At 33.6% G+C, this 16,134-nt stretch overlaps 1 protein-coding gene across 1 annotated transcript in view; it reads left to right on the top strand.

Moving 5' to 3' along the window:
• LOC136028017 (mitochondrial inner membrane m-AAA protease component AFG3L2-like) overlaps positions 1 to 15,729 on the top strand; it is a 98,922-nt gene extending 83,193 nt beyond the window's left edge. Inside the window, exons 12-13 of the mRNA XM_065705570.1 lie at positions 12,237 to 12,393; positions 15,564 to 15,729. Coding sequence (XP_065561642.1) covers positions 12,237 to 12,393; positions 15,564 to 15,634 — 228 coding nt within the window. The 3' untranslated portion in view covers positions 15,635 to 15,729. The remainder of the gene's footprint in view (positions 1 to 12,236; positions 12,394 to 15,563) is intronic.
• Positions 15,730 to 16,134: the final 405 nt, after the last annotated feature.

Here is a 16,134-nt window from a genome sequence, read left to right as displayed (position 1 = left end):
CTTTTCAAGTTAGGCAATGTTTCGTTTACATCTTTTTAACATTTAATTCAGTTATCACACAACCCTTTCTACCTGCTACAAAAAAAACAAATATAAATTAAATTATGGTTGTTTGTTAAGGACTGGTGGTACCGTAAACAGGGTAACATCTGATGATTTTATTAAAAACTAAGAAGGTCCATAGAAAATTGTTTTTTTTTATATGATTTCTTCTTTTTTTTATTCTTTTTTTTATATATTTTCCAATGCGGTAGACTTGAAGTTGAAATTCATCGATGAGTAATAAGTTTCAGATTTTTTGGTTTTCAAGAATAATATAAAGTCAAAATGTAGTCTGCCAAAAGTAGCTCTAGGTTAGCTTCAGAAAATCCTGGCAGGTTAGGTTAGCTTTAAGCGAGTAGGCCTACTGGTTCAGAATTCTTCCTTTTTGTTTAACCCTTCTCTATGTTTTAAAGCGTCTGGAAAGACAAACATGCGTCATTATTAGGTCAAGCAAAGTCGCCAGACGCTAGATGGCGTTTCTGATGTTGTTTCTAACTCAAGTAAAATACTCTGCATTTTGCCATATAAAGTGCATGTTGTTTTTGTTCAAAATTTTGACCCCATCCCCTAGAGCTCTTTAAGATTTACAATCAATGTTTGCCAACTTCCAATCTATTCCTCCACGGACATACCGCTAAATAAAGGTTGTTCTTTCTACATGTTCTCTCTCCTAGTTGTATTTTCAGAGTTTCACAATTTTTCTGGTTTGAAGGGAGGGGGGGTACCAGTAGTAGTAGTAGTAGTAGTAGTAGACAGGTTTAACAGCAAAAACTTCTAAATATCTAGACTTCTAAACTTCTAAATGTGTTTCTTTACAACATATTCAAAATCAAACTACACTTGTAAATATAAATCAAACTATAAATATTAACTCTTATTGTACATTTTGACAAAAACCGGGACGAAAGAACTACCATATCGGTTTGTTCTTGCTTTAACGGGAACTAACTTATCTTGCTTTCTCGTTCTTGATGGTAGAGGTTGATCAGGTAGAATGTCACGGTGCTGAGATTTAGAAAGCAAGAACTTTCCAAAACTCATTATCAGAGTTTCGTACCGGTTTTGGAGTGACGGTAGTCCTAGCACTTCCAGAGCCTTTTCGTAGCCTTTTCACGGCGGCCTTTCAGAGCCTTTTCACGGCGGCTCAAGATGATCGATACCGCTCGCTTCTGAATCGATTCAAGCTCCTGACAAAGACACACTGTTCTAAGTGCTGAGGGCACCAAAACAGGGCATGCATATTCCAGAATGGGGTGGATATACGCTATATATGCATACTTAATACTCTCTGTGTTCGCACTGAACCTAAGCTTACCGTTTAAAGTCTGTAGACTAGCGTTTGCAGTTTTAACCAAGTTTCGATATGTTTTCCACGTTTTCGATATGTGCGGCAAAGCTGAAGTCATTGGAGAAAGTAACTCCAAGGATCTTGATACTGTTTATTAGAAGGAATGGAACATTTGGCTCCATAACATCACTTTTTAGTGGGTTAAATCGCACTATCTTCGATTTGTTAATATTAATCTCAAAAAAGTTTATTAGAACGTCTAATGCAACTGCCTATGTTAATGGTGGGGGAGCACCCTACAGAGCATTGTCTTAGTGTAAGCAAGATGTTTATTCAATCTTCCTCCCTCGCTAAATTTGACAACGCTTTTCCACCGTTAGAATTTAAAATTAATAATTCCTCCATTTCCAATGACAACTTCACAATCATAAAGATTTAGCTTGAATTACTCGATTTTGATTGTTTTTAGAGTTTTTTAACCCCAAAATTGTTTATGATTTGAAGACAGTTCAATCAAAGTCGATGTTTCATATACACGCCTGAATAAGGCCAGTGAAAATGGAATTTGATTTTTGAATTGGTCAAGTGGAAAATCACACAATTACTGTATATAAATCAATGTTAAATATTAGATATTTAATATATACTTAATAAATATTCTTTAATAAATAAATATCTTTAATATATACTTAATAATACTTATAATTATTATATTTAATAAATAAATATAAAATAATATATTTAACAAATATGTAATAAATATTCAATATTATAAAATAAATATTAGAAAAAATCGAGATTGAATTTTTAATAATAAAGAAAAGCTCCATAAGCAATAACGGAATTTTGGTGGTTGCGGGTGATATATTCAAAAAAGGAAACTTTCATTTTATTATTTACCATTATTTATTGTTATTATTATTATTTATTTATATTATTTGCTCTATGTTCGCTATTATTCTCCTTCTTATGCTTTTAATGACCCTTTTCAATTTATTTTTCTGACCTCACATGTCCTATATATACATATTTTTAGATTTTTCAATGATTTGTATTTTGTTTTTTTTGTTGACAATTTTGATAAAGTAAAGTTGCATTCTTCTACCAGTTTTATATGTATAGATTGTTTTTAAATCTTTTTGGATGTTATTATGTTTTTTGTGACTAACCTAACCTAACGGTCTCTGTGATTCAGCGGTCATCCTTATAGAATTGGAACAAAATTCGAATTTTAGCGTAAAGAGGGATATATTGAAGAGGGGACGAACCCCCCCGTAGACGTAAAAAATTATATGAATACAGAAGTTCGTTACGTAAGTTAATTCGTAAGTTTTTTATGGCGCTTGGTATTTACCAAGTGTCATATAGGATCGAAAATTCTGTCGGTCTTTCCCGGTTTTGCTAGTTTGGGTACTTTCAGATAGTCTGGGACGACGAAATTTGGCAGGCATATCAGAGACACAGACAAGATTAAATTAGAAATAGTCATTTTCCCGATTCGACATCTGGGAGGGGGAGTGGGGGTTGACGGTTAATTCGGAAAAAATAGAAAAAATGAGGTATTTTTAACTTACGAATAGGTGATCGGATCTTAATGAAATTTGATGTTTAGAAGGATATCGTGTCTCACAGCTCTTATTTTAAATACCGACCGGATCCAGTGACATTGACGAGAATGGGAGGTTGAAACCTGAAATCTTGGGAAAACGCTTAGAGTGGAGGGATCGGGGTGGAACTTAGTGGGAAAAATAAACACAAGTCCTATATACGTGATTGACATAACCGGAACGGATCCGCTCTCTTTGGGGGGTTGGGGGCTAGGGTTAATTTTGGAAAATTAGGAACAAATGAGGTATTCTTAACTTACGAAGGAGTGATCGGATCTTAATGAAATTTCATGTTTAGAAGGACCTCGTAACTCAAAAATTTTATTTTAAATCCCGACCGGATCCAGTGTAATTGGAGGGAGTTGGAGGGGGACCGGAAATCTTGGAAAACGCTTAGAGTGGAGAGATCAGAATGAAACTGGGTGGGAAGAATAAGCAGATACGTGATCGTGATCCTAGATACGTGATTGACAGAACTGTACCGGATCTGCTCTCTTTGGGGGAGCTGGGGGGACCTGATTCGGTAATTCGGAAAAATAAAAAAAAATGAGGTATTTTTAACTTACGAACGGGTGACCGGATATTAATGAAATTTGATATTTAGAACTATTTCATGTCTTAGGCCTCTTATCTTATATCCTGACAAGATATGGTGACATTGGGGGAGTTGGAGGGGGGAACCGGAAATCTTGGAAAACGCTTAGAGTGGAGAGATCGGGATGGAACTTGGTTGGAAGAATAAGCACAAGTACTATATAAGTGATTGACATAAACGAACTGAATCTGCTCTCTTGGGGGTGGGGGGGGGGGGTTTAATTCGAAAAAAAATTAAAAAATTGAGGTATTTTTAACTTACGAACGGTTGACCGGATCTTACTGAAATTTGATATTTAGAAGGAACTCATGTTTCATAGCTTTTATTTTAAATCCCAACCGGATTTGGTGACATTGGGGGGAGTTGGAGGGGGAAACCGGAAATTTTGGAAAACGCTTAGAGTGAAGAGATCGGGATGAGACTTGGTGGGTAGAATAAGCAAATGTCGTAGATACGTGATTGACGTAACAGGAGTGGATCCACTCTTTTTGGGGGAGTTAAGGGGTCCAGTGTATTGGTGAGTTTGGTGCTTCTTGACGTGCTAGGACGATGAAAATTGATAGGCGTCTCAGGGACCTGCACAATTGACTTGATAAAGTCGTTTCCCCCGATTCGATCATCTGGGGGGGGGCTGAAGAGAGAGGAAAAATTAGAAAAAATGAGGTATTTTTAACTTACGAGTGGGTAATTGGATCTTAATGAATTTTGATATTTAGAAGGACCTCGTGTCTCAGAGCTCTTATTTTAAATCCCAACCGGCGTTAAGACTCTGATTTTCCTTTTGAGTCAATCTATTGATTCTTAGAATTTCGCTAGAGCTCATGCCATATGAGCTCTCGGCTCTTGGCTCTTCCGACCTCGTCACAAATGCCATATGAGCTCTCAGCTTTTGTTGTTTTGACTTTGACGCACAATTTGGCCCAGCCGGGCTTGTGACAGCCGAAAGGTTTAAAACAAATAGAACCGTACAGCTTAAGCCGCGTCTACATTTTGTGCTTTCTGGAAAGCTTGGGTGGAAATATGGGATGCAAGTAGCAGTCTACAGTGGTAAAAATTGCAACAAATTCAATAAATCAAAATGTAGACTTATCATATACTTATGATGGCTTTTGTACAAAATCAAGCTTCAAATTATTCATTTTTGCTAATGTACTCTGCTACGGCTGTTCTGTTTTTATTTAAAGGAATAAAAAGTAGAACTAGAAGCTTTTTTTTTTTTTGCTACTCAACTTTTAAAATTGCAAAAAGAGATACAGAAGAGCCTCTAAACTAAAACTTTTTTTTATCAGCTCAACTCTTAAAATTACAAAAAGAGATATAGAAGAACCTCTATACTAAAGTTTTTTTTTGCAACTCAACTCTTAAAATTGCAAAAAGAGATACAGAAGAGCCTCTATACTAAAACTATTTGGGTTTTTCCCCGGTCTCGTGACCTGTGGAATAATGTTGTTCAGGGAAAAAGTGAATCCTAGTTTTACAAGTTTTTTAGAATGAACAGAGAGTTTCTATGGGTGTTGTCCTTCCAAACTTCAATTGATAAGAAAGTTTCTTCATTCGACCATTTTGAGAACTTTTACAAGCTTCTTTATTTTTTTTTGCAAATTCCATGGCTTTATTTTCAAATTTATTGCTTGATTAGGCACCCTTAAAACTGAACAACACGTCTTCACTACCTGATTTTTGGCATGCTGGCCCATTTTTGGCATCTTTTTGTAACGTACCGAGACACGGAAATGAACGACAGTTCTAGTCTACACAATCCAGTTTTCCACGTACCGAGACACGGAAAATGGAACGACAGTTCTAGTCTACACAATCCAGTTTTCCACGTACCGAGACACGGAAAATGGAACGACAGTTCTAGTCTACACAATCCAGTTTTCCACGTACCGAGACACGGAAAATGGAACGACAGTTCTAGTCTACACAATCCAGTTTTCCACGTACCGAGACACGGAAAATAGAACGACAGTTCTAGTCTACACAATCCAGTTTTCCACGTACCGAGACACGGAAAATGGAACGACAGTTCTAGTCTACACAATCCAGTTTTCCACGTACCGAGACACGGAAAATGGAACGACAGTTCTAGTCTACACAATCCAGTTTTCCACGTACCGAGACACGGAAAATGGAACGACAGTTCTAGTCTACACAATCCAGTTTTCCACGTACCGAGACACGGAAAATGGAACGACAGTTCTAGTCTACACAATCCAGTTTTCCACGTACCGAGACACGGAAAATGGAACGACAGTTCTAGTCTACACAATCCAGTTTTCCACGTACCGAGACACGGAAAATGGAACGACAGTTCTAGTCTACACAATCCAGTTTTCCACGTACCGAGACACGGAAAATAGAACGACAGTTCTAGTCTACACAATCCAGTTTTCCACGTACCGAGACACGGAAAATGGAACGACAGTTCTAGTCTACACAATCCAGTTTTCCACGTACCGAGACACGGAAAATGGAACGACAGTTCTAGTCTACACAATCCAGTTTTCCACGTACCGAGACACGGAAAATGGAACGACAGTTCTAGTCTACACAATCCAGTTTTCCAGTTTTCCATCCCAGTTTTTAAGAAAACGCCGAATGTAGAAGCGGCTTTAAGAACCTGTAGATTTCAATTGATCCTGTATTTGTCAGTGGGACTGGACAGATCCTTAATGTTTCAATTTTTACGGAGGTAAAGCGTTGACAAATTTAGGGAGTTACTTTTGTTTATTTATCTTCATGGTCCAAATTGACAACGCTGACGGAAATGTGGTACTACCCTTGTAGTATAATTAATTTTGAAACAGCCGAAAGAAAAATCTTAGAAATTCTGGTTTTCAAGTATGAATAGACGAAAAGTAGGTACAGAAGGGAGGGGGATTTGTTTATTTTGATGTCAATGATAAATATTTATTTCACAGTCACCGTAGCACTCTTTAACAGCAGCTTAATTTGCGACTTTAAGCTACTTTGTGTTATCTTTTGCAGTAAATTTCATCCGTAACTTAGGTAGTGCGCTGGCGGATCCAAGGGTACGGGGCCGAACCCCCCCCTAAAGATTTTTGTGGCTCTCTCATTCCATGTTTTTTTCAGTTTTCACTCTTTTTTATAAACTTGTCAATTTGGTCAATTATTGGCGTCCTTGTCACATTGCCTCCCCCCCCCAAGATCTTGCTCTAGATCCGCTCTTGAGGTAATGCTAAATAGACTCTGGTTCTATTAAAGTTTTACGCTATATCAGTTTGTATTACGTAATGGCAGAGGCGGTTTTAGGGGCGGGACAGGGGGGCACTTGCCCCGGGCGTAGAAATTTTAAGGGCTCAAAATTTTAAGTAGATAATCTAACGGTTATAATCATTTTGTAAGTTTGAAATTGGATTTTTATTAAAATAAAGAGGCTCACGTAATAAATGAAAATTATCAATAAATTACAAATTAATAAAAAAAAATTGAATTGGTTAAATAATAATAATGAAAATAATTAATAATAGTTCAATAATTCAAATACTATATTAAAATAATTAAAAATATTTTTTTTGTTAATTAATGAATTCATAATACTTTTGTTAATAAATAAAAATTTTGCATGAAAATTTTGAGGGAGGCGGGGGGGATGGGCTAATCAAGATTTTGACTTGGCGAAAGAGAGGTCAGAACTGCCTCTGCGCAATGACAAATTCAATAGCTGCCTGGAAATGGAATTCGTAGATGAGCAATTGATGAAAAAATAAATGTGGAAGCTTTTCCTAGAAAGCCTTTCACGCTTGATATGTCACGCTTGATATATGTTCATACCAAAATATGATATGACATTAAAATGGGATTTTTATTAAAATAAAGAAGAGGGCTCGCGTAATAAATGAAAATCATCAATAAATTACTAATTAATTGATAAAATTAAAGTAAATAATGAAATAATGGTAATGAAAATAATTAACAATAGTTCAATAATTCAAAAAAACTATATTAAAAATAATTAAAAAATAAATTTTTAATTAATTAGGGAATTAATAATAGTTTTGTTAGTAAATAAAAATTTCCATGAAAATTTTGTGGGAGGCGGGGGGGGGCCTAATCAAGATTTTGACTTGGCGAAAGAGAGGCCAGAACTGCCACTGCGCAATGACAAATTCAATAGCTGCCTGGAAAGGGAATTTGTAGATGAGCAATTGATGAAAAAATAAATTCGGAAACTTTTCCTAGAAAGCCTTTCACGCTTAATTTTTCAGTTTTAGAATAGTGTGCTTATGACGATTTTAGACAATGATTACGAGGGTTTTATGAACTTTTGCGTTATCCTTGTGTGAAAGGACGTTTAATTTTGAAAGGTTGCATTTAATCTAACGTAACTTAAAAACTTAGCAACTTAGGTAACGTAACTGGAAAAAAATATTCGGCTAGAAGACTTTTAACAACGGGAATCAAAATGAATTAAAACGAAAGTGAAGAAGAAAGAAAAACGTGGCTAGAAGACGTGCAACTAATATTATAATAAAATTATAATTAAATAAATGAAGTATAATTTAATAACAACTTAAATAAAATTAAATTGAGTTTCAAAAATTAAACAAAGGATGTTTAATTTTGAAAGGTTACCGTAACTTAAAAGAAAAATGTGGCTAGAAGACTTGCAACAACGAGCATTACATACGATTAAAGAAAATTAGGTGCGTAATTTGAAGCCACGTAAAGCGTTTGTTGTTAATTATTTACTATTAAATTAAGAAAGTTCGTTTTGTTATCACTAGTCTACCACTTGACTTGTCGAAATATGTGCATTATTGCTTTCTTTGTCCTGTATATCGTCTGGGAAATGTAAGATATAAGGATTTAAAGTGAACACCCTGTTTATTTTATCGGTTTTCATATGTTGATTTTATAAACTAGTTTGGGAGAAAATAAAGTGACTTGACTTTCGTCATGAAAGAGAAGCGCCGCGATAAGGGGTAAGTGATAAAACGTAGGAATGTTTGTCAATAACTGGAATATAGCAAAGGGTAATGAATTTATGCAAATTTTGTATTTCTAACCTGAGTTCAAATTTTATTGTAGATTCTCCTTTGGGGATTTAGAAACCTTTGAGAAAAGCTGTGGGAAAATTGAGAAAAACTAATTTTGGTTTTCAGTGAAGAAGGGAATTTCTATTCACTAAGTTTTGTTGCCAATTTGAGATGATTCATTTCATTATAATTAATTAATATATGATAGTGCATGTTGCTCTCTTGATGGGAGAGAAATCTCCCATTTTAAATAACATTGTCATTTTGTTGAATTGGATTAGTTTTGGACTTGCTTCCCGTCGATATTTCGTTCATAATGTCAATTTGAATTTATATTTGTATTTGTTATTGTGAATGTCCGAGATCTGGTTTATGTCGATATTGACCGTTGAATGTCGAAAATCCTTTTTCTCTGCATAGATTCAATTGGCTTTGCGAAGCAGCTTTTTCAGTCTGGTAAAAGTTAAAGTTAGGTTGAGTAATTATAAATTAGGTTACAGATCTCAGAAATGGGTTAAAAACCTAACCTGTCACCATCGAACCTTGCATAAAACTGAAAAAGTTGACTGGTAACGCTGACTAAATCCAAGAAAAAAAAAGGTATTTCGGAATTTCATGGTAACATATATATATATATATATATATATATATATATATATATATATATATATATATATATATATATATATATATATATATATATATATATATATACATATCATGAAAAGAGAAATCACCAATGCAACAGCACAAACACAAAAAAAAAAAAAAAAAAAAAAAAAAAAAAAAAAAAAAAAAAAAAAAAAAAAAAAAAAAAAAAAAAAAAAAAAAAAAAAGACAGAAGGAGAAAAGGAAGACTGTTTTCCTAAATTAGTGATTAATATAGACCAGCACTTGAATGAGGCCTTAACCCCACTCATCCATACAATCACATAGGTCAAACAGCATAGCCACACACAATCAACCATAAAGAATAATCCATGGACAGGCAGTCATGTCGTCAATAAGTATAAGTCGTCATTTACCAAACAATAGAAAAAATAATATAGACAAATAATTCAGAGGCAACACCCAACATAAGGGCTCATCAGGAGAATACACTGGCCTATATAGGGTTTCGCCCTATATATATATATATATATATATATATATATATATATATATATATATATATATATATATATATATATATATACTACATTATCATTAAATAATATAATATTTAAAAATATAAAATTTAAAATTTTATCTTGTCAAAATATATGCAGAAAAGCTAGTATCCCATACGTACCAACCAGAATTGAATAAAGATTATATATATATATATATATATATATATATATATATATATATATATATATATATATATATATATATATATATATATATAAAGTTGAATGCACAAGGGCCTAGGACTCGCAGTGAAACTGCTTACTTTGCAAGATGAGGGCCAATTCAACAAGCTCCAACTAAAACAACGAGAAACAAAGACAAAAGTGAAAAATCTAAAGCCCGATATGTTCCCTCTGAAACAAGCAATCTCACGAAGCACAAAAAGGAAGAAATACTTATATTACTGGAGAAAGGTATATCCAGGATTTTTGTTGGGGGGTTGGGGGGAGTCATAGAAAAAACTTTAAAAACATATAAAAAATTTGTCTATTACATTTTGACATTTCGGATAAAATTTTGGGGGTAGGGGTGTGGTTCAAACCCTGCCCCCCCCCCCCCGGATACGATGTTATCTTAAGAATCACCAATCTCGGATCCATTCATTTACTGACCCAGAATTATGAAATTACTTAGACTTATTCTTGGGAAATTTTTAAACTTGTTTAGAAAATAGGGAAATTGTTCCTAAATATATATATATATATATATATATATATATATATATATATATATATATATATATATATATATATATATATATATATATATATATTTATATGAATTGTTTAGAAAATAGGGAAATTGTTCTTTTTTCAACGATTTTCAGCTAGTTTCCTTCGTTTTTTCAATCTAAAAGAAAACAAAGTAAAAACAAAAAAAAATCAAAAATTTAATACGGCGGATGTTTTAGAGTTGAATATCAGGTATAGAATGATATCAGTCTTTTTTTTGTTTATATATGAAAATCGTAGGAGAACCAAAAAATTACATACTAAACATTACACTGCAGAAATATCCTTCAAGATTCGTTTATGTTGAACCAAGTAAAAAACGAGTCAAATCTAGAGCATTAAGTAAAACAAAGGTCAAACCAGGAGAATACAGCAGCAAAAGAGATTAGAAAAGCCATGGGTCCCCTTGAACTTCTTAACCAGTTAAACTGGGAAGTCAAGGTTCCGTTCCCTTGGCGTCTAACTTCCCTGACCTATAGCTAGAAACCATAGAGCAATTAGGGAAATTCAAAATGAGATATCTTAGATCCGTTGAAGCATGTTTAACTAATACCATCAAAGACTTGGGGTCAACAAGTAAAGCGGTCTCACCTTGAAACTTTAGGGGGGAAATTTGACTAGAATATGAACATATTAAAGTATTATAAAAGTTATTATTAAGGGGATTTCCCCAAGGAGTTCCTTCGTTTTCTAAGTTAACTTTCTTCTACGCTTCCGGGTATCCGATACCCATGAGAAAAGTAATACTAAGAAATTAAACTGCTTCTTATTCCCTCTTGCTTCCTTTGAAAAGGTGAAAAGAATACATTTCAAAATGTATCATAACAATAGATAGATAAAATATAGGGTGTGCACAAAGTCTATTAGTGGCTATAAATCAATGAAAATTCCCTTTGTCCAAGTAGTAAAAAGATACAAAACAAAGTAAAAAATTTTATCGATTTTTTTCATTTTAACATATTTTTGCTGGGGTTTCGGCTTACTAGGTCGTGCCTAAATAGGGCTTTAGCTATGTGTAGCAAATTAGTTCAAATAATAAAAAAAATTGAAACTTTCTTCAAGAAAAATTTTATTTTAACTTATTTTTGCCGAGTTTTCGGCTTAGTAAGTCGTGCCTATATAGGGTTTTAGCTATCTGTAGCAAATTAGTTCAAACAATAAGAAAAATTGAAACTTTTCATTTTTTTTTTTTTTTAATTTGACTTATTTTGGCTGGGTTTTCGGCTTAGTAAGTCGTGCCTATATAGGGCTTCGGCTATGTGTAGCAAATTAGTTCAAATAATAAAAAAATTGAAACTTTTGCATGATATTTTTTTTTAATTTGACTTATTTTGGCTGGGTTTTTGGCTTAATAAGCCGTGTCTATATAGGTCTTCAGCTATGTGTAGAAAATTAGTTAAAACAGCAGAAAAATTAAAACTTTTTCACATATATATTTTTTTTGGTTATATTTTGGCTTAGAATGATTTGTCCGATTTCAACAGAGTTTTCCTATGAAGCTTAATTACTGAGAAATTCAATCAGATATATAAAAGATATTTTGAGACAAAACTTTGTCTCTTCTTCTCATGGTTCCTTGCAAGAATTTAACTTGAAGTAGAAAAATAAAAGTTAGCAGGAATAAAAAGATAAATGAATAAACCTCTTTTATAAGAAAAAGGGAATTAGATAAATTATATTAAGGTGGAAGGGATAAACTGTATAATAATGAAAGGTTCTGGTAGGTTACTCTATATTTAAGATTATTCCAATTTTCATGTTTATTTTATGTCTTTTTAATACCATTTTCGTTTCTAGATTGCTGAGCGATTACTTTTAAAAGAAAATCTAAACAGAGAGGATATGATAGAGTTGCTTGGACCTAGACCTTTCCCTGAGAAATCTACGTATGAACAGTTTGTTGAGGGCACTGGCTCTTTTGAAGAGGATACCGAATTACCAGAAGGCTTAAAAGGTACTTATTTATTCTTAAAAGGAAATGAGACAAAAAAAGTAAAAAATAAATAATTGAAAAAAGAGGGCACATAGAGATATTCAAATAGTCTAAAAATTGGTTATGCAGCTTTTGCATTTATTGCATGGCTAATTGTGCGAAAAGCCAAGACAGATAGTCCAATTGAGTGAGAGCCAATTCTGGCATTAAATCCCCTAGTTAGGATTGTATAAAAAAGATGTTAGTTCACTTGTTAATAGATAGATATGTCTATATATTATCCGTCCATACGTCACTGTTAGGGCAGTAGAACTAAGGTATATAGTCATAGAACCTATAGTTTTCCAGTTGTTTGTTGAAATGGCATGGGTAAACGGCGGTAATAAGTGTGCCTTTCTTATTGGACCTATTGCTTGTTTTTTGTCTTTTAGCAAGTCATGCCTGCCTACAGTCTCAGGCAGGTTGACCAAGAATTTAAAATTGATATAGAAGCATTATGTATATACACAATGGGTTATGAAAAAATTATAATGAAAAAAATAAATCAGCACATTCATAAAGATAGCCTCAAATAGCCTAAAGATTTCGCCTGTACGTAGGACTCTGCATATGTATTATAATTTTGCGTTGGTATATGAAGCAATAGAATATGCTTTTAATACTAATCTTATATAGAATATGAAGTTAAAAATTACAAGTTAAAAGTTGTTAACGTATGGGAAATCGTATTATTTTTGATGAAGCAAGAAAACATCCCGTAAGCGAGGTGAGTTTGGTAGTGGTAGAGGCCACCGATCACTTACTTAGAGCGGTGGCTTCATGGGGTCCCATGGGCCTCGTCTTGGCCAATTCCCTAGAAGAGAGTACCATGAAAACGTGAGAAAAAAAACAAAGCAGATGAAAAAGAGCGAGCAGAAAAGGACAAAGAAAAGAAGAAATTGGACCTGATAAGCAAGTTCACCAATCTCTCAAGGAAGTCGAAGAGTTGAATGAGTTGGCTTGCAAGCTGAAGTCTTATGGATGTTTTTATTTGCTTCCAATCTTGAAGTTGTTTCTCTCTTTTTGTTTCAAATAAACCTAACTGAAAGTTTGACCAAAAGAAAATGAAGAAAAACTAAGGCAACTGACCCATCTTCAAGGAAAATAGATTCCTTCTCGGGAAATAGACCTCATACTACAACGGTACCTCCACTGCACGAAGCTTATGGATATGATGATCCTTAGGGTGACTTGAACATCGTTTTTGATTTGTCAGCAAAGGAATGTTTTGACCAATGTCCATGGCCAATGAAACACATTTTGACCAATGACAATCGATATCCCTTCCTACTTTGGTCTCTTTTGTCACCCCTAAGAGACAAGCTCCTTCTCCAATAAGAAGGAATTTTCTCAAGCCCTGGTAACGTTTTTCTTCTTTTAACTGACATGCACAAACGTATGGACCTGTCTTCAAAAGGTTTTTCAAGTTTTGTGTGTATAAGGGTTAAAGGCATGTAAACACATTCAGAGGTCTTAACAAAAAGAGGTTAGAGTCTTAACAAAGACCTCTAAATGTAACTAAACTTTAGAAGATAGATCCGTTCAAAATAGCTCATTGACTTAGGAAAACTGGATTATGATTTCTTGGAAATACCCTTCAACATTGGTATCGCCGTACAAGAATGCAATTTTTGAATCAGATTTAGTAAAACTGCTCGAAACATGAAACGCAACTCCCTAATCCCTTTCAGAAACCAATCTGACAAAGCCTATTTTCATAGTTTTTTCTATTTTTAGCGTGAATAGCTTAATTGACAGCATTCTTTTCACAGTGACAAGTGTGTTTTCTGAAAATGAGATTTGGTCCGAAAACCTGACAAAACACTTTTTTAGTGTAAAGCCATAGTTTTTTATTAATCAATTCGAGCAGATCTATTCTAAAAGGCATTTTAGAACATTCTCTTTAGTCAAGCACATAAAAAATTGAATAAATAATAAACTAATCAAGTATTTAACTTCGAATTCAAAATCATTTCTTTTGCAATTAGAAGACGAGGAAGATTTTGCCACCTTCATTAGAAACTCAACTTATATTTAGGCCATATTAAAGAAAAAAATTTAAACCTTTGGATGAAACATGTTAATGAACTCTCTCAGACAAATCTAGTCATTAAACAGGGAGCTATTTATCTATTTATCTATCTATTTAGTAAGGTAGTCAAAATTTTGTTCTGTTAAATATATAAGTTTTGATTTTAATGCTTTAGTATTTCTGCTGATGGTGACATGTGGTCAAAATATCCAAACTTTTGTATCTGTTTTCTCTGTCTAATAAATGGACTTATCCCCATTTGAATGTTTATTTTTTCACCTAAGACTTCCCTTCTCAAGAAAAGAATAAAATGAAAAACAGTGTCCTGGAAATATTCTTTCTTCCAACTTAACTTCCCCCCCCCCCGTAAAATGTGTTTGTGCTACAGAGCACGTCGATTTGTCAAGATTAAGTATATTTCATTATGTTAATCAGTTTAATTACACTGAACTGAAACCATAACCTCAGACCTAGGCCGTATCCAGGGGAGGGGATTGTTACCGGGTTAGACCAACCTCCTCCCCCTATTTTTGTTTGACTCGTAAAAAGGTAAGTAAAATCAAAGTCAGGTTGCATATAAATATATTTTTGATGCGTTTTATAAAGTTTTTTGTGACTCTCCTCCCCCCATTCGAAAGAAATAACCTCCCCCGAACAAAATTCTGGGTATGTCTTTGTTTCAGACTAACGAGCTATTTAACTAGTTTAGCGACAGTAGAGAGCTAATTAATATTATTAAATTATATAAAACTAAATTCAAAAAAGCATTAGCTTCGTTATTAGTGCTTTCGTTAATTTTAAATAATTAATAATTATGTAAAATTGTTTAATAATTTTAAATTTAAAAGTTAAGGATCAATGTTTTTATTAATCTTAGCCAGCCATATGCGGTGAAACGAAAAGTTAGTGGTCTCCAAATAGGGTGGGAGGATGTCGCAGGGAAGGAAGGGAGAGTGGATCGAGGGAGGCTTCGGAAAGATTGGGAGTGAGGAGTGTGCGTAGCTGTAAGGGCGTCAGGCACCTTGCCGCTGCAGTGAGTTGTTAGTAGTAGTGGTAGTATTAATCCTTTTATAACATATTTTAATACATATTATATTTATGTTTGTGTTTATATTTTTAGATTGGAACAAAAAGAAAGAGGAGAAGCCTAAAGAGGGAGAAGAAAAAGAAGTGGCGACAGCAGCAAGATAACTATGGAATTTATTAGTATCGCTGACTATCCATTGATTCGACTTTTTGTGTATAGTATCTCGTTAAAAAATAATGATAAACTATTTTAAAATTTTTTCCAAGATTTTTAATCTCTATATGTGGAAGATAGAACGGTTTTCTGGTAGAACTAAGCCAGTCAAAAGTTAGCCGATGCTGTATATTGGAGTAGAGGGTTACTGTTGAGAAATCATCAGCAAATTTCTGTGGGTGGCCTTCCATAAACTTTCAATAAAAATATGATAAGTCAGGCTTGTAAGTAGGAAGTTTTCTTGGGCGGGGGGTTGAAAATAATGAAAATATAAAGAAATGATAAAATTAAAAAACAGATCGTTCGATAAAGAAAATTGTTAAAAATGAAAAAAATATACATAATAACCCAAATTGTTTATTATTATAAAAATGATCAAAAGTAAATAAAACATTATAAAATTGTTTAATCTTCAATAAGAAAGTTTTTTTTAAGATTGGAATAATAATTT

Source organism: Artemia franciscana, chromosome 6, assembly GCF_032884065.1.
Source record: "Artemia franciscana chromosome 6, ASM3288406v1, whole genome shotgun sequence".
In the NCBI taxonomy this organism is placed as follows: domain Eukaryota; kingdom Metazoa; phylum Arthropoda; class Branchiopoda; order Anostraca; family Artemiidae; genus Artemia; species Artemia franciscana.
The sequence above is the reverse complement of the archived record's forward strand: the minus strand, read 5'-3'. Positions and strand labels throughout refer to the sequence as shown.